General features: G+C 49.8%; 1 protein-coding gene across 2 annotated transcripts; it reads right to left on the minus strand.

Annotated features, from left to right (window-relative positions):
* Nucleotides 1-11,681: 11,681 nt before the first annotated feature.
* C1QL2 (complement C1q like 2) lies at nt 11,682-14,275 on the minus strand. 2 transcript variants are annotated; one of them, XM_064718853.1, is made up of 3 exons: nt 14,208-14,275; nt 12,878-13,637; nt 11,682-12,471 (listed from the first exon to the last, which is right to left on the minus strand). In XM_064718853.1, exons 1-3 carry the CDS (start codon nt 14,258-14,260, stop codon nt 12,292-12,294), a joined length of 993 nt encoding a protein of 330 aa, XP_064574923.1. In that variant the 5' UTR covers nt 14,261-14,275; the 3' UTR covers nt 11,682-12,291. The 2 variants fall into 2 exon arrangements, with proteins under 2 accessions (XP_064574923.1, XP_064574924.1); XM_064718854.1 differs by lacking the exon at nt 14,208-14,275 and adding an exon at nt 13,890-14,018.
* Between the last annotated feature and the right edge of the window lie 4,145 nt (nt 14,276-18,420).

Below are 18,420 nucleotides of genomic sequence, written 5' to 3' on the forward strand. Positions count from 1 at the left end.
TGAAAACCTTACAAAAACCACTTTTCCTCCTCCCCACTCCCTGACTTTCCCAATCCAATACATTCTCTCAAAAATACCAACTGCCCAGCCCGGCACGACACTTTAGTATACTCAAACTGCAGTTCATGAAGAGGAAAGGAGTCCTTCTTGTTCCATAGGCTTCTGGAAACACACTGAAAACCTCGGATGCTTCCTTGTCACTTCGGCACCGCCCGGAAAGTCCATTTGCCGCTTGTGACATGTTCCTTCCATGCCCAGTGCTCTCACCACCGAGACATGGATCAGAGCTGCTTTTAGGGTGGTCTTTCAAGGATGCCTTGTCTCACTCCAAAAAGGCACAGTCTCTGCTTTTGGGACAACTGTCCCCCCCATATTTTTCCAACCCCCTGGGGCCGGGGGTCCTCACAAATGAACCCTCCTGGTTTTGAGGCACTGCCTCCCCCTAAATGCAGTCTGTGTCACAGGAACAACTGAGTCCATGGCTACAAGAAAAAGTCCAGCCAAAAGGCCACTCCAAATCATCTCTCCCCATCCAATCATCTCCACAATCTCCGGGCCAAGTCATCTCATCTCTCATCTCCCTTCTTATTCAGCTTCGAGGAGGATTAGCATTTTTGTAAGGCCCCAATCATGAAAGGAAAGGGTTAAAAGTTTCAGTCTCTGTCTATCTTAGAATGATGATACTCCCACACCTGCTGCCGCTGCGGCCGGGCAGTCTCCCTCCTTCTCCTCCCGGCTGGCTGCTCTCCTGGGGGGGCTGGCTGCCCGAGGGCTCGATGTCTCTTGGGGCTCCTCCACCCTTCCATCCTTGGAGCCCCCCCCGAAGCCCCCTCTGTCCAGGCCCCAGGCCTTACCGCATGGCTGGCCCCTCCCCCGCCCAGCAGCAGCGGGCCGGGCGGGGGAGAGAGAGAGATCTGAACTCCTCGCCCGACGAGGTCCAAAGAGGAAGTGCCAGGGCAGTGCCTTGCTTTTAACCCCTGTGTATTCTCGGAGGTGTGTCCAAACCCCACTGGCTACACCAGGTGTCAGTATGAAACCCAAAACCTTCATTGGTTTGACCACAGCTTCCCAGAATTCCCACTTCTTCCTGGTCAAACCATGACAATATATTAAGCAGATGTATGTATAGTTGTGCAGTACCTCCACTGGCTTTATCTGACATGAATTTCTAATGCAATTGAATCTGATTTCACTTCCCAAGGACCTCATGTCAGTCACTGTCACACATCCCATGCTGCCCCACCGTGGGATGCTGGCTCAGCAAAAGGCCAGGGCAGCAGTGGCTGATGGCACACCCTCCTGCACCACATCCACACCCTCCCACACCACATCCTCCTGCACATCTTCCTGCACCACAATCCTCCTGCACATCCCCCTGCACCACATCCTCCTGCACCACATCCACACCCTCCTGCACCACACCCTCCTGCAGCAGGCTCAGCCCTGCTCAGCTGCGAGGGATGCAGGGTCTGGGTCTGGCAGCGGCTGATGCATCACAGGAGTCACAGTTTGTGACTCTCAATGAAGTGTGAGTCAGCACCACCACTGTAAACCCTGTCCTGAGGAGGCTTAAATACAGCAGCTCTGACCCAGGATGGAAACAAGGCTAGTCAGATCCTTGTGAATGAAGTCAAAGCAAACTCAAGCTGAGACTTGAAAAGCGTGGATGTTTTTACAGTGGGGTTTCTTTTTTCTTTTGAAAAAAAATATTGTCATTGTTCCATTTGATAATTTGAGCTGATAGGAGGGAAAAACAAAAAAGTCCACAAGCAGGATGCCCAGACTATGCTGTGCCCTTTCCTTTTACACCTCAAAGTTTTCTTTCAATGAACACTGTATTTTCCACATGCAGGATTGACACACCTGGAAGTGTATTAGGACTTGAAGAGGAGACCTCAGAAAGCCCTCACAAAGCCAGAGATGCAGGACAAAGGGGCTACAGGAACAGTAAAATTAAGTGGCAGGGATACAGAGCTTTGAGATAAACCTCTGCAGGTAACTCACACAGTTACCAATGGCAAGTTACATAGGAAAATACTTGAGGTTATGACGGATGTTTTTAAACATATAATCTGCGGATTATACAGATTTAAAAAAAAAAACAAAACAGTAAAAATTCATTCTCACTTGGTGTGGGACACTATGGTGAAAACACTGAGTGTTCAGTTCAGCTTGGGGTGAATGGAGCTGGGTGCTGCTGCATCAGGAACAAACACACAGCACTCCTGGAGCTCAGAGGCATTTCAGTTTCTCTTATTCATGAACTTCAAAGGAACCTGAGTGTTAGATGCCTGCTGATCAGCAGGTCCATATTTCCATCTTCTTACCACAGATGCAAAGCCAATGTGCTCAGATGCAGAAACAATGTGCTCAGATTTGCAGAAGCTGTGCCAAAGGAGCACCCAGTGTGGTGAGAACACCTCTGCACAGTAATTCAGTAGGATTTTGGGGGATCCTGGACATCCTGAGCTCCAGCACTCTGGAGCTATGGATAACAGGGCTTAGCTCTAGGAACTTACTCCCTGCAAGAGTCCTTCCACCAGCATCACCTTGCCCACATGCCATCACCCCATGAACCTCCACCTGCTCTTCCAAACTGGACCTAACAGAGATGGAGTCACTCTGGTGTGCAGAGAGAGAGTTGCTGTGGGCACAGAAACACACCAAAGTTCATTTTTTGAGGGCTCTATTACAGGCAGGCAGATGGGTGTATATATCTCTGCAGATCCACGGAGAAAGGAAGGGTGATGGAAAATCAATAGTGCATATGGTCTGAGGAGTCTGGCTCGGCTCCCCACCCCAGCACAGCTGTGTTACAGCTAGATCTGATGGATGTCTGGTGCACTCTGAGTCCTACTGCACCAGAGACCCACAGCCTTCCCAGGCAACCTGCTCCCATGCCCCACCATCCAAAAATTTCCCCTTCTGTTTGACCTATTAGATCTCAAGGCCCTCACTCTTTCCTATGCAAAATTATGTCAATAACACATTTTCTTTCCTCTCTTGTCCTTTAAGACCACCTCTTCTAATTTTCCAATTCATGTCCATGCCATGGACTGCCTCCAGGTGAGAGGTAACTTGCATCTCTAATTCTCTCCTGTATCTTTACATTTATTTCCTCTGCTTTGTCAGAGTCACTTTGAGGTTAATCCTTTTCTCTGCCTTTATGCAATCTGCAAGTTGAACAGACAGGTCTTCTGGTTAATGAGTCCCAGCACTAACGATGGCACTGGGCAGAGCAGAGCCCAGGACACACTTGGGCACTGTCCCACACAGCACTGCTTGTCCTGGCAGTGTGCCATCCATAACTGGTCTCCTGCTACAACACCCAGCAGGCTCTGAATTCACTGTATCCAAACAAATCATATGATCAATATTTATAATATTTCCACAGTTGTTTTGAAAATCATTTGCTACAATTGCAGGTAATTTTCTTATTTATGAGGAATAAAAGAGAGAAAGGAAGAAGACAGATTCACATCTGTTAAATCCATGGTTTTCCCTGCATTACCTGATGTGAGCTCTGATGCCTGCCTAAGGAATTGCCACCCACAGAGAAGCCTACAGGGAAACACATGAGAAATCACCAGGCCACCCTGCCCCTAGGAGAAAGGTGCCCTTGCAGAAAGGTCTGAGGACAGAAATGGACCTCATTTTGCAGACATAGGCGATTGCTTAATCCTACCCCAAAATCATTTTACTCCTCTCACCTTACTCCCTCTCACCACCAGCTTGTAAGAGCTAAGAGAAATTTTTAAGAAGTCATCTCTGCCATTGTCCAAACTTCCCTTTGACAGCACAATTGATGGATTTTTTTAGGCCAGAGGGGGGTGTTATATTCACCTCATCTGACCTTCTCAAGCAATTCAGGCTCCTGTATTTCAGCTGGAGATTTCCAGAAGTGAGCCAAGTGATAAACACATACAGATACCTCAAAAAATCCCTGCCTACCTGACAAGTTTGCTTTTCTATTGCTTGGACTGAGTAGTTTGAGAAATCTAGTATGAAGAGCTAGCTCCATTTTTCAATTTAAAGTCTGCTGAAGTACAGAGGTTTCCGGTGGCTACAAGCTGGCATAAATTGATTCCCCAAACATCTTTCTTCCATGAAACAAACTGCTTCCCATTTAAGACCCATCTAGAAAGTAAAGCTTGGCAATCCTATTAGTCCACTAATAGAAAAGAAAAAGGAAAAGGACAGCTTGTGGTTAGATAGGTAGTTAGTGCACTAACTCAGAAGAAAATTAGCTTGGACAAGCTATCAAGAATTCTGCTTTATCGTTGTGCCTGAAATCAAACATGCTGTCTTAGAAATCAGAGATAGCATCCTGTATATTGCTCATCTTCCATTCTCTAAAGCTGTCATGCAGCCTCTGCATACATGGGGATCAAATGCATCTACAATTGCTTCAGTTTTACCCTGCTTGCCTTTTTTTTCTTTTATTTGCCTTTGGAAGGATGGCAGTGGGAAGAGGAAGAGCAAATCTGAATTGCAGTTATCAGAAAACACCAACCACAAATTAATTCAACAACTGTGTATTTGATTTGTGCTGTTCTGAACTAAAAGCACATCCATACCATGCTCTGCTCCAGAGGCTTCACATATCAATACAGAGGTTTATTGATTATGCCAAGACCAAATCGAATAATTTCCTGAGAAATGAAAACAGCAACAGAAAAGAACACCACCACAAAACCCCAGCCCAAGATTAAGCTTAACCTGGCTCCTGCTTCACCAAAGCATGGGGATGATGGGGATCAGAGCAACCTCATGAAGAATATCTACTCTACCAACCACATCCCTTCTCCTGAGCCCTTCCAGCCTGAGAGCAGAGCTGTCACAAACCTGAGGATGCAAAGAAAATGTCAGAAAAAACAGCAACAAAGCCTCATATAGGCAGCTCTCTTAATTAAATATTCTGAGATTAAGAGCCAATCATTCCTTGCAGTGTCCTCCTGATTTTGCTGCTTTAGGGAAGGATGCTGAAAAATATTTGGACAGAACTTATTCTGATGCTGCAAAAGGCAGTTCTAGGCAGAGAGTGACCGCAGGGTTCAGTGGTCAAGGACTCTTGCTCTGTCCTAGGATGCCAAAACAATGTTCCCCTGGAAGAGAGAAAGTGTTCCATCTCTCAGAAGCCTTCCTGTCCTGTCTCCCCTCTCATAGCTTCGAACAAACCTTGAGGAAAGATTATTTAGATTGCCCCATCAGATGCAAATTAAAGCTAAGGCAGCTTTTAAGAACTGCCTTGCTTTGATCCAAATACATATTTCCTTTACAATCTGTTTCTATTTGCATCAGCTTCAACCTTTTTTTTCAAGATCAGCTGGAACATCTTTCCCTTTTTTTTTTTCCACTGTAATTCTGAAGGCAATATAAAGTGCAAACAGCCCTTGAGACACAGCGTACGCTCAGCAGAGACACATTTCTGTGTGGTATTCCTACCCCCTGCACCGACAGCCAAGCTTTTGGAAGAACCTGGTGGAGCACTGTGACTCACCCAGCCTGTAAGAGTTTAACTGGGAGCACAGCAGGATCCTTACTATGCACAGCAGTGTCTTTTGGCTGTTTCACAGGGTACCACGTCAATATGTAATAACACTGCATCGTGAATTATGGAGTTGCTGGAATCAATGGGATTTTGCATATTAATTGCAAACACACCCAAAAAGACAAAGGAATTTATTGGCTTAATTAGTGTTTCAGCTCTAATAGTATTCAGGCTTCACTCTCACACAAATTGATAAATAGCAGCAGTGTTACTCCTCAAGGATGCTTTGCCTTTTGAGAGGGGAGGCTGAAGTTTACAATCTGAGCTCTCTCAGCTGCAGCGATGCCCTCAGCAGGGGCTTGCAGAAGCTGAGCTTCAAAGGTATTTGACACCTCTCTTTCCTCAGCAGGTTGCTACACTTCAGCAAAAGGAGCCGTCCTGCCCTCTCAGGGTGTTTTTTCTGAAAAGCATTTACATAGTGACACTTACTGGGCAGAACAAAAAAAAAATGGACCTGAACCATTTCCACCTCTAGGGTGCAAAAATTGAGATTCATCTTACATCCCCAAATGCTACTTAATCACTTGCCACACTGGCAATCTGAGGGAAGATACATGTAATGTACTTAAGGATTGATTCTGACTCCAGTGTGAAGAAAACTAAGTGTGAAAAGAATCAGATAAGTGCACCTGGAAGCAAACTTTGGCCTTTGGGCTCCCAAGCAGCACAGCCCCCATGAAAAATAAGGTGCTAGAAGAATGGGAGGCAAATGTCAAGAATTCAACTGTATACCAAAACAAAACAGAGAGATCCACCTGGATGTGATCTCCATCACCCCCAGCATTCACATGCTGCAGCACAGCATGACTGACACAAAGCTTCAGGAACAGCATTACAATAATGAGGGAAGAGCAAGACACCACCTGAAAAGCAGCTTCCTCCCCAAGGACTTAAAACATTTTCTGCATTATCATACCACCGAAACTGCACCTTAGAGCTAAGATATGACAAAGAATCATCATTCATAAAGCCTGGGCTCACATCTTCAAACAAGGTATTCTCCTGAGCGTTCCTCCCCCCCATTCTCAGCAGCAGATCTCTCCTCTTTGGGATGGGGATCACAACACAACACTTAAGTGATAAGCAATTTGTTGACAAAGAGAAATGTCACCAAGAAAACATTTTGTCTGCATTCAAGACTGGGGCTGGATACTTTTTTTTTGTTTGTTTTTCTAGACATGATCTGGCAGCTGCAAGCAAAACGGAGAGCCAGGATCATGTGAATGTGCCCTCGCTGGGAGGAGCACAGTCAAAGGCTGCAGGCAAGCCATGCTCTCTGTGTCACCGTGCTCACAGAGCACTGGAGGAAATAATCCTGCATTAATAGGGCAGCAGATCATACAGATCAAGCAGCCCTTTTCTGTTTCTACCCTAGTTTGTGCCAAAAAAACCCAAAATGGGAGCAAATGCACAGAGAGGGATATGTCGTAAGCCCCTGCAAAGAAAATCTACTCCCATTTATCAGGATATTGAGAGAGTTGTGCCACACAACTGAATGGTTAATTCAGGCTATTTTATAATTGGAAGGACCCAATTTGTGGGCATTTGGGGCTTTTTCTGCAAGGAAACAGGATCAACACTCATAGCTCCCTCTGAATTCTGCTCTGCAAAACCTTGGGAGCTCCTGCTGAGCACTCTGTGCCAGGGGCCAGGACACAGTGGCTTGGCACCCTTCACATTTTCACCTGAAACCACCAGCTCTCAAGGTTCAGCCTGAAATGCAGGGGGAAAGAAGGGGAATTCCAATGTATATCCAAGCCTAGAATACCAAATCCTACCCCAGCCTCAGCCTGTCACTCAGGAGGGAATGCCCCTGTGCCCCTGGCTGATCCAGGGAACAAGCCTTGCCCTTTGCTGGCCTCTTTGTAACTCACCATTGAGGCAATTAACAAACTGGCCCTAAACAGAGAGGAACCAGCAGCTCAGCCCCTTTATTCTTTAATGCCCCTGCTGCAATGCCCCCACGACCTTCAAAATTGAAGCTCATTCAAGAGCAAGTGGGCTCAAGAAATAGTGAAGTATCTCCTGCACTGCTGCTGGGGCACCTGCTCTGTGACCAAGGGATTCATTCCTGAAATGGCACAGGCCTGGTCTAGAGAAATGGGTCCCATGTGCATGTTACCTGCAGTTATGGACAAGCTGAACCTCTTTCTGCCATTAAATGTGAAACCAGCTGAGAGCAGGCTCTCACCCAAAACTGACAGGGTCTGCACACAGTAACAATTTACCTCTCTTGTCTGTAATTAATCTTCCAGGTCTCTGCATCAGGTAGGCTTTCACAGTAAAAAGGACCAAACTTCTTGCAGTCTCAAAGTCAGTGAAGATTCAGTTGGTCTTTATTTTATTCTGACAGGCTTCTTTATCCCAGACACAATACTAAGACACATGACTTTACCAGGATTTTTTTCCCACAGTTCATTCCAATCAAAAAAGGGAAAAAATAGCATGTTACAAAAACAAAGTATTTAGCACAGATTTAAAATATATTTATATGCTATTTTGCCTCGATTGTCATAGACAATATATAATTAGCCTGTTGCATAAACAGAAAAAGACCATAAGTATCCACCAAAACCCATCCTCCATACTTTTTGAGTTCACAAATTAAACCTGTCCAGGACTGTGAGCCACTGAGGAAGGCAAGCAAAGAGATAAACAAGCTTTAAATCACCAAGAAAAAATGCCCAGAGTGAGTTTCAAAAGCAGCAAGACAAAGACCAATGCATGGCTCAACACACGTGTGTAAAGACAGGAGGCACAAAACACAACACTTTGTTTTTCTTAGAGCAAAAGGGAAAAAGGAGAACCCAACATGGGACTGTTGTTGCTGCTGCAGGACAGGGAGCCCCACAGACCCAGGCCCTGCTCCACAAGGGAATGAGCATCAAGGAGGAAATGTGCAAGCTGAGATCCTGGAAAGCACAGAGGCACCAGACTTGGCACAGGACACCCGACACCAGCTCTCACAGCATGGATTCCTCAACTCTGTACCCCGGCTGGAGAAAACTCAGCACCTCACCTCAAACTCAGCAGCTCACCTTCTTCACCCTAGACAGAGCAGGATTTCCTCACCCACCTCCCTAGAGACTTGCAGGAGTTTCCCAAACCAGTGAAGGTCAAGAAGAAAACAAGTGGCCAGCCACAAATCCACTCGCCTGCGGTAGAGCAGAGTAAGCTGAACACCTTCCTCCAGGTGACAGCCACAGACATGGCAGGCTGGCAACCCCTAGGGCTCTCAGCAGCATCCCCATTTCCCCTCTCATGAGGTTTGTGTGCTTCAACATCTCCCTGCTCATCTTTCCTCCAGGGATCTCTTCCATAGCCAGTGCTGACCAGGCACAGGGTAAGGGTTAAGGTTTCACATTGGTCACAGAGTTCAAGGATTTACTTGTGTAGTATCTAAGCTACTTTGACAGTATGAACACCTGTCTTTATTTTTTTTTTTATTATTTTTGTATTGATTTTAACTTAAGCACATGGCTGGGCTCAGAAACAGAGAGCACCTTTTGTCTTAAACTCCAATATTCCACTCCTTCCTGGAGCATTTCCCTATTCACATCACACCCGATCACATCCCAATTCTTAAAAGCACATTTGCTTAACTCATCAAGTAAACACCTCTGAGGGGTCAGACCTCCAGAGCAGACACTAGCTAATGTGTGAGATGCAGTATCATTTGGGAAAGCCAGTCCCAGGGACAGCTGAAGCCAGCCCCTTGAGCACCCTTTAATCCCCCTCTTCCCACCCAAACCAGGGGACCAGGGTATCCCCCTCTCAAACAAGCCCTTATCTTTGTGACATGAAACGTGCAGGGCCCACACACCATTCCCAAGGGCAGGAAGACTCACTTGAAGCCCAAGTGGAAGCCCAGAGGGTTCCAAGGCCCCCTCAGGCTGTTTGCTGTTTGTGTGTGACCCTGCTGTCACCCACAGCCACTGGCAGCACAGGGACCTCCATCCCCATCCACAGCACTCCTCTGCTTTTCTGGATAACTGCACCACTGAGCAAAACTGAAGTTTTTCATCTCCCAATTGCTTTTCCCTGTGCTGCTTCAGAAAAAATAAAAAAAACCCCACAACCCACACACTGAGCTCCCACCAGGATGACTGGGACAGAGGAGCCTGTCCAAGCAGATGCTGGGTGAGAGCCATCAGCCCCCCACAGAGGCAATCTCAGGAGACCCTGCAATGAGGAGAGGAAACAAAAAAGCCTGTGAGCAGCTGAGGGAGACGCTCATTCTATCGATTGTGTAAACTGTCAGTGGAGGGACGATGAGCAATTTTTTTTTTGTTTCTGTCCTGGGGAATAATCCAGCCTGATAATTAGTACATAAGAGATAAGTGGAAAATGAGACATCTAGCGAGGGTGGTTCAAGCCTCCTCATGACATTGATAATGTGCAGATACATAGATCACTGTCGGGGCAAACTGCCACTGTGAGCCTGTGTCTTCCCATTGCCTCATCAATCCATCATCCGCTTAGCTACTGACACCTTGGCAGGCACACACCACCAGCCCTGCATTTGAATTGAGAGGAGCAGGCTCCACCAGGGAATACAGATTTAAAAATCTAAGATTCAAATTTGTTTAAGTATTGTGAACAGTAATTCCCTTGCAAGGCATCTTCATTGCCCTTTTGCCAAGGGGGAACAGTTGGGTCTTTGTTAGAAGTACAAATTGCTTCTTAATGCAAAGGATAAAGCAGAGCCCAGGCACCTCCTTAGAATTCCTCCTGGCTCCTGCTAATGCTGCTGCATGTCAATTTTAATTTTTTGAAATTTAAACCAAGGGCTTTGTGTCTAAGCCCCATTTCATTGAAGGAGGGAGGAGGAATAGTCAAAAAGGATTACGGATCCGGTGGGAATTGAGGATCCATAGCAATTATACTTCATTTGGATGGTCTCAGACACTGGATTTAATCATATTCTAAATAGTACAAATCGACAAGACATAAGAGATTGATAAGTGTCTAACACGTGTACCTGGTTATGAACTCTGCTTCCCCCAGCAGGGGATGTTTGAGGACAGGATGGAGGAATTGCCTTCTCCCTTTGACCCTCCCCTTCCAGCCAAGGAGAAGACAAAACCCCCTGACGACTGGGTAGGAGACAGGAGTGACTCTGAGAACTTGGTCATCATGGGGCTGCCCCAAAGTGGGGCTGAACAAGTCCATCTGACTGTGGCTCCCTTTCCTCCAGCAACATCAGGGCAGGGGCAAAGCTCCAGCCTGGGCAGAGCTGTTTCAAACCAGCCCCTGCCTCTCTGGTCTGTGAAACTGCACTAACACTGGCAAGGGCAGAGAGCTGATACGGAGGTAAGACTTTCAGGAGGGAAAAATGAAATGACAAGACAGTACAATGAAAGTAAGTGCTTTCGTAAATCAATTTATCTCTCCTAGCTTCAGCAGAGCAGTCCCAATTTACCCACACTGAGGAGGTTACCCACTGGGGTGATGATGACAAATGCACCTCCTCCACCAAAGGCTCAGAACCACGTGCACTACTGATGCATACCAATGCACCACACCTGTGCATTTTGAAAAAAAAACAAGGGTGGCTGGGATTTACACAGGACCACTAGGAGAAAACCCTTCTAAATGGTCTGAATCCATCAGTCCTGAGAGAATTTTCTCACCCAGCCCTTCTCAGGCACTGCCCAGTCAGGTGTGGTTTCCAACCCATACACATACTGCAAGTGCAAGGGTTTAGATAAACTCTTGAGTTTAGCCGCTCTGTCCCCTGCTGCCTTAACATTTGTCATCATGTTACAGAAACATGGCTTTCCATAATAACTGATTAATCTCCTTTTCCTGTACTTTGCTAACCTCTGGATCAGGTTTTAACCCAGTAAATCTGTTTAGAAGATTCACTCCACACCCTGACTTTCACCTCCTGATAACTGTGTGCCTTCTTTTCACAAAACTGCATAACTGTGAAGCTTTTTTCCTCTCTCTCTACTTCTTCCCATCCCCCTTGCACCATATCAAGACCTAGGCAAGGAACCCCATCCTAACTTTAAATATGACTATAAACATAAGGGACTAAGTGACCCCCTCCTTTACTTCCCCCCCTCCTGTGGCACCACCACAGTGCTGCTTTGTAGCACTGGAAGAGACAAAAAGCAAGAAGGCATTGTCTAAAAACATAATTTAATATGGTATTTGGGTGGCTGTGGTCAGTGACCAAATTCTTTTGCAGACAGAAACAGGTTTGACGTTAATGACACCATCATTCACACGAGCATTGCATTGCACAGAAAGAAAAGTTTTACACTTGACCCCATACAAAGCAGCAGAGGAAAAAACAATTATGATCCAGTCCCACTTCGTGAATAGTCGATCTGAAAATTCATCATCGCCATTAATACTTATTGATGAAAAATTGCGACCTGTTCAAATCCCGTGTGTGACACAGTCCAAACTCTGGGCTCTTTCAAACCCTCCTGGAACCATTCAGAGTTTCAAGCTGCCAAGTTCCTCATGTGACACACGAAACACTCAGGCAGACAAAGGGAGAGTGGGGGTCAGAAGAAACGGGGGAGAGTAAGGAAGGGGTTCACTTTGTTTCATTTCTATTTCGTTTCCACAGGGGTGAAAATAAAAACATACAAACTGATAATGAAGCTAAATGACCTGCGGAGACAGTGGACACCAGCAGGAACAGCAGCACGATGGGGTATGGAATTGCCAAACAGCCCCATGTGCACCAGTGGCGGGGCCAGTTGTGTCGTGTCACTTGTGTGTTAATCGGGGTATAAAAGAAAGCCAGAGAAAGTGCTGTACTTATTGTTGTTGCCTCCGTGTGCTTTGCCTCCATCCAGCTTGACATACACCTCGTCGCCGGAGTCCAGGTGCAGCACCACGCTGTTGCTGGCATAGTCGTAATTCTGGTCTGCGTCCTGGGCGATGGCACTGGCCCGCACCTGCCAACACAGCCGCTGGGCACATCAGCCCCCCTGCCCCTCTGAGTCATTCTGCATCTTCCCCATCAGTCCTCCACGTACCTCTTTTCCAGCCCCTCCATCAGCCCCCCAGCCCGCACCATCAATGCCCCGAGTCCCTCTTTCCCAACCCCTCCACTACCCTGTGTTCTCCCTCCCGCCTCTGTCCTCCCTTCTCCTTCTCCCCAGCCCGGCAGAAAAGTTTGCAAGCCGGGAGTTCGGAATTCGTCGCGGCTCTAGAGGTGCACCCCCGCCCCGACGGCGCGCAGGATGCTGCCGCCGGCTCTGTTCCCGGGATTGGCGGCGGCCGGTGTCGCGCCCGCGGGACGGGGACGGTGGCAGGGGGACAACCGGGGAACCCCGGGCGGGGAGGACGCGCGGAACCCACCTGGCCGTTCTTGCAGAGGTCGGCCCACATGCTGGTGCCGTCGCCGCCGCGCATGAGGATGTGGTAGGTGAAGAAGTAGATGCCGCGCACCTGGCAGGTGAACTTGCCGCTGGCCGGGTCGTAGTGGTTGCCCAGGTTGGTCACCACGTCGTCGAACTTGAGGACCTCGTAGCCCTCGTGGGGGCTCTTGAGCCCCACATAGAAGGCGATGCGCGGCCCGCTGAAGGCGGCGCTCAGCCCGCCCGCCGCCTCGCCGCCCGCCGCCGCCCCGCCGCCGCTCCCGCCGCCACCCGCGCCCGCCAGCGCCAGCCCGGGCAGCCCCGGCTTCCCCGCGTCGCCCCGCTCCCCCGGCGGGCCCCGCGGCCCCGGCGGGCCCGGCTCCCCGGGCGGCCCGCGGGGGCCCGGCTTGCCCGGTCGGCCCGGCTCCCCCTTGGGTCCCTGCACGAAGGGCGGCGGGGGGTTGGCGCCCAGGTCCTGCAGGGCCTCCACGGCGGCGGTACTGCCGGGCCCGGGCGGCCGCCCGCCGCTGTACGGGTCGCAGATCATGCGGCAGGTGCCCATCATCTCGTAGTGGGCGCCGGTGTCGGCGGGCGCTTGCAGCAGCAGCAGGGGCACGGCGACCAGCAGCGCGACGGCCATGGCCAGGGCGAGCCCGGCGGCGGCCAGCAGCCGCCTCCTCCGCTGCCAGAGCCGGGCGGCGGCGGCGAGCAGGTCTTCCTTGCCGTGCGAGGCAATGGTGGCGCGGGGGGCCGGCCGCTCCCTGCGGGGGACGGCAAGAAGAGGCGGTGAGACCCCGCCGCCGGCGCCTCCCCGCCCGGCCCCCGCCTCAGCCCGCCCGCCGGCCGGCCGGGAGTCCCGCCATGCCGAGAGCCGCTCCGCTCCGAGGGGACGCGGCGCCCCGAGAGCCCGGCGGGGCTGGGCGGGCGCGGGGGGCGTCGCCTCGGCGAGCGGGCGCCCGACTCCAGCCCTCGGTCCCGCCCCGACGTGGGGGGCGCGGGCAGGGCGGACCCACCTGCGGGGGGCCGGGGCGGAGCCGCCCGGGGGGCTCCGGGGCGCCGCCGTCGTTGCGGTCCGCGGGGCGCCCGTCTGGCACCGCCCGCCCGCCCGCTCTCTCGCCGCGCCGAGCGCCGGTGGCGGCGCGGCCCCCGGGCAGGGCGGGCGGAGGGAGGGGAGGGGAGAGGCGGCGGGGCGTCCCGCGCGGCCCCGGGCGCTCCGGCTGCGGGGGGAGAGCGCGCCCGCCCCGCCGTCACCGGCGAATCGCTGCGGGTGCCGCCCAAAGTGCCCCCGCTGAGACCGGGACGGTCGGGGACGCGTCGCCTTGTCCCGTTACCTGCCGCCTGGAGTGCTTCCTCCCTGCATCTCTCCATCCCTTTGTCCCTCCATCCCCCTGTCCGCGGCGGGACGGCCCCTGCGCGATGCCCGGACGGCGGAGCCCCGGTGCCGCCGGGGTGAGCGCCCTGCCGCCGCCGCCGACACGCACAGCTTTGTGCGGGAGGGGGCCGGGGACAGCCCCCCAGGTCACCTCAGAGCGTTCCCCGCGGCTTCCTCAGGCTCCCCGCGTCCTGCCTCGGCGGCCCAAAGACGAGCGGAACAGCATCGTGAGTGCATCCTGCTCCTCAACACATCCAATGTAACCAGGGTCCGCTACACCCGTCCCGGTTTTCCTAAGGCAGGCAGCGCTTGCCAAGTGAAAAGGGAGCCCTAGGAAGAAACGCCTTTAGCAGAGTTCAGGTTAGGTTACAGCACGGTGTTCTGTAGTTTCCCTGCGTAATGACGGGTCCAAATCAAGTGGGTTTTCCCCCGAGAAAACTGTGATTAATTGCCTGTGATTTTCCGAGTAAACGCCGGTAGCACAGCGGGAGCTCTGGCACCGCAAACTGCCTGCGGAGATCTCCCCTGGAGGGAAAGTTGGGATCTCACCCATGTGTCCCGGAGCTGCGGGCTCAGCACCCGACCTAGCAGGAAAGGAAAGGGCGATGCAGGGATTACACACATCGCCTCAGGGCGACATCCCGGTGCCGCACGCTCTCCCGGTGCCTTGGAAGGGTGGATTCCCAGCGGGCTCGCCGAGCTGAAGGCAGTGCGTTCGCTCTTACAGCCGCAGGTCGAGGGAGCGAGCCGCCCAGTCTGATCCAACGCCTGCTGGAGCGGATGGCCTGGAGGCATCCTATGCAAATAGGGACGTGCAGGCTTCTTCCAAGAACTGAGGAAATGCCCCAAAAGGACTTGGGACTCTTTTGATAGTTCTTCTTGAAATTTAAGGAGGGGACATCGAGGTTTTTCTGTCTGGAGTGCAGCACTTCAGGACCAGATCTCATCTCAGTTACATCCCTGCGTGCATCCAGAATTTTTCTTGGAATTTTTGCTCTGCTGTTGCTGAGATCAGGGTTCAGCCTTGTCCTTTCAATTGTCTCTGATTATTTTCACCCACACTTAGATACTTGAAGCTGGAAGGAAAATTAATTTTATAAATGAAAATCTTTCCCTGAGAATTGTATGGATAGTCAGATTAAAGTAACTATGTCTATTTCTTAGCACAACAGAGCTAAATGTTTTAAGAGACGAGATTGTGAGGAAGACGTAAGTCCTTTTCCTCTCCTCTGAATTATGAGTTGCACCCCACAGAGTTATTTTAAGCTCCCACACGTGTCTAAAGCCTTGTAAAATGATTTCTAATAGTTGTTTCTGTTTCAGCTTTAGTATAATTTTCCATATATTAACTGTGCTAAATACAAATAAATTCACAAATAAATTACACTGCTTTGCTGCTCATCCCTACTTAAGCTTCTGTTAATTTCCCTTTTGTTCTGGTATTTGTCACTCGCTCTGTTCTTCCCGTGTATGTGAATCCTTGCTATTCCCCCGGAGCTCTGCAAACCCCCCTAAAGTGGCTTTTTAATCTCCTGTTTTCCAAAGGCAGCAAGCCACGCCGTAGCTTTTCTAAACCTTTTCTGAATAATTAAGTTCTTGCATCGTTTGGGCTCTGTTGCAACGTCCCAATTTGTAGCAAGTCACTTCTCTAATGAGGTGACCGGTACTGGTCAAATATTCCAAATAGAGGCTCACCAGCCCCTTCTGCAAAGCCAGAATAATTTTATGTGATGGGGTCTTTTATTCCCATAGATCAACAAGGACAGGTGAAGAAGAAGAAGAAATATATTCCAACTTTCTGCAGGACAAAATCGGCACTGATCTTAAAAAGGAGGGTTGAACATTTGAACAAGTAAGGAGAAAAGATTACAGAGATATCAGAAGTTAGATTAGGTGTCAAATTCTAGCAATTTTGTTTGGGAATAATTTAATTACTCCTCTGTGATATGGTGAGATGGACTGATCACCTAGTTAATCCCTCGTCAGATTGCTTGAAGGTAAACACAATGTGACTTTAATGTATAATTCCAGTAGGATCTATATTCCCGGAGAACTGGAGTTGTTGCCTGGCTGATGCAATGCATCCTGTGCCCCAAGACGCAGCACTTGATCCTTGAGGCAGCTGGTGCCATTTACTGAGCCTACACTGGTAATTTGGAATATGGGCACAAAAATGTATCTGGGAACACTTAGGTTACAATTTGGTATAGGCTGTTGCTGCACTGCTGGGAGCCTGCTTTCCGTGTGCAATGGGATGCACCACAGCAGTACAAGGAGCAGGGAATTACCAAATCAGCTCCTGAGGTAGCGTCTGAGGCACTGCCAGCCCTGCAGGGAGGTATCTGTCTGCAGCTGGGGTGACAAGTACCAGGGCCCCTCTTAGAGTCAGGCACTTCCAAAAAGTGACTCAGGCTGGTGCTCCCGTGCTGGCTGCTGAGGGCTGGCAAGATTCAGGAGCCTCTGGGTGAGCCCAGAGGGATAAAACACCCACAGGGCATCCCTGGTGAAACACAAAGGCTGACAGACCTCGGCATTAGGCAGTGGCTGAGCAGGGGCTTTGGTGATTGCTGGTGTTGGCCAAAGCAATTGTTAAGCCCCTGAAAGCTTGTGTGGATCTAACTTGAAACTTCTTTTTCAGATCTTGTAAGGACATGGGAGCCTGACTGATCAGGGAAGCACTTGGCAGTTCAGACACAGTTCCCAAATTTGGACGAGCAAAGAACACAGACACTGCATTGAAGCTCCAAAATTCCATGAGCACAAGAATTTCCATTCCTTAATTTCTGCTTCAAGGGGCAGTCACCCACTCACCTCAGGTTGCTAGTACCCTTCAAGAGATGCTGTGCTCCATCAGATCCACTTTCCACAGTCATCCCAGGTGTCTGCTGGATTGGGATCCCACAACTAGTGTATGCACTTACATCCCTACAAGGCAGTGGCGAGGACACCAGCCTGGGAGGTTGGATGTTTCTTCCAGTGTCTCCCCATTTACCAGATTTGGAACATGTTTTTAAAACTCTTTCCCATCTTCCAGGAGAGTAGTCTCAGACTTCCAGATGCTGGGTGTTGTGAGTTGGGTTTTCTCCAGCTTGTTCTCTAGGATCTATTCTGCTGTAAAATTCCCTCTCCCAAGAGACAGAAAGAAAACAACCTGATGGCTGAAGGAGCTCAGGGATGAGCTTTCAGACCATGCCTGTCACTGGGGCTGAGCCACCTTTCAGGACACGGGCAGTCTGTCCCTCTGGGGGCAAACACAGGACACTCCTGCAGCCCCAACTGGCCTTTTTATTTCTCAGGGAGGTTGTCAGCAGGGTGACAAGGAGGAGATCTGGGTTCAGTTTGATTTGCTGCCTGAGAAATACCAACCTGTGTTCTGGAAAGCTACAGAAATCTTTCAGGATGCAAGATATCCAGGGAAGATGGGGAGAGCACAAGAGAGCACTGTATGCCCCTATGCTGAACCTGTTCTTCTTTGCATAAAAAGAATTAAAGATTCATTGGGCTATAAGGGGAAGATCAAAGGTGAGTATAATTTTTAGTTCAGAGGTGAAAGCACCTACCTGAGCTGGAGTTTCAGTCTTCCTCCAGAAGCTGATTGTGCATTCCAGCCAGGAGGACACAATTCCTGTCCATGAAAGACCAAATCCAGCTGCTGAACTAAAGACCTCTCTGCACTTGCTCTCTTTTCTCTCAGAAGGTTTACTTTTCTTTTTTCACCTTCTCAGCTGCACATCCTTAGCACAAACTGAGCTCATGAACTCAAGCCTGTGGTTTGTTCCAAGTCCAACCAGAGCTGAACCATCTGTAACCCTGGCAGGATGCAGCAGGATGCAGACCCAGAGAGGAGGGGAAGGTTCCAGGCACAGGTGCAAGGTGACTCTTGTACACTTGAAGTTCTTGGAGACTGAAGGTAGGTACCTCCTGAGTTAGGTGCTTCTAGGATTGGACTGGAGCTGGAAGAGCCTTTTGATTTCAATGCTGGATTTAGATATTTATATTCTGCTTTAGTTCCTTCTTTTAGCAACTTTTTGGATTTGGCCATTAACTTGAAAATGTAAGAGCCATACCAGCTCAGATACCCTATTTAGCAAAAATGTCAAGATCAAAGTAAGTCTATGTTCATAGTTTCCTGGTATTTTCTCTTAATCTCCATCAATCCATGGCTTTAAGGA

The sequence above is a fragment of the Zonotrichia leucophrys genome, chromosome 7, assembly GCF_028769735.1.
Source record: "Zonotrichia leucophrys gambelii isolate GWCS_2022_RI chromosome 7, RI_Zleu_2.0, whole genome shotgun sequence".
Classification (NCBI taxonomy): Eukaryota; Metazoa; Chordata; class Aves; order Passeriformes; family Passerellidae; genus Zonotrichia; species Zonotrichia leucophrys.

What these genes read in the sequence shown, in the direction of transcription:
- C1QL2 (XM_064718853.1), bottom strand. Translation starts at nt 14,260, where the DNA reads ATGGAGGGACAAAGGGATGGAGAGATGCAGGGAGGAAGCACTCCAGGC. An exon ending in GGAAGCACTCCAGGCGGCAG is followed by an intron (nt 13,638 to 14,207) that starts GTAACGGGACAA and finishes CGTCCCCCGCAG; the next exon opens with GGAGCGGCCGGCCCCCCGCG. An exon ending in ACCTCTGCAAGAACGGCCAG is followed by an intron (nt 12,472 to 12,877) that starts GTGGGTTCCGCG and finishes CTGTGTTGGCAG; the next exon opens with GTGCGGGCCAGTGCCATCGC.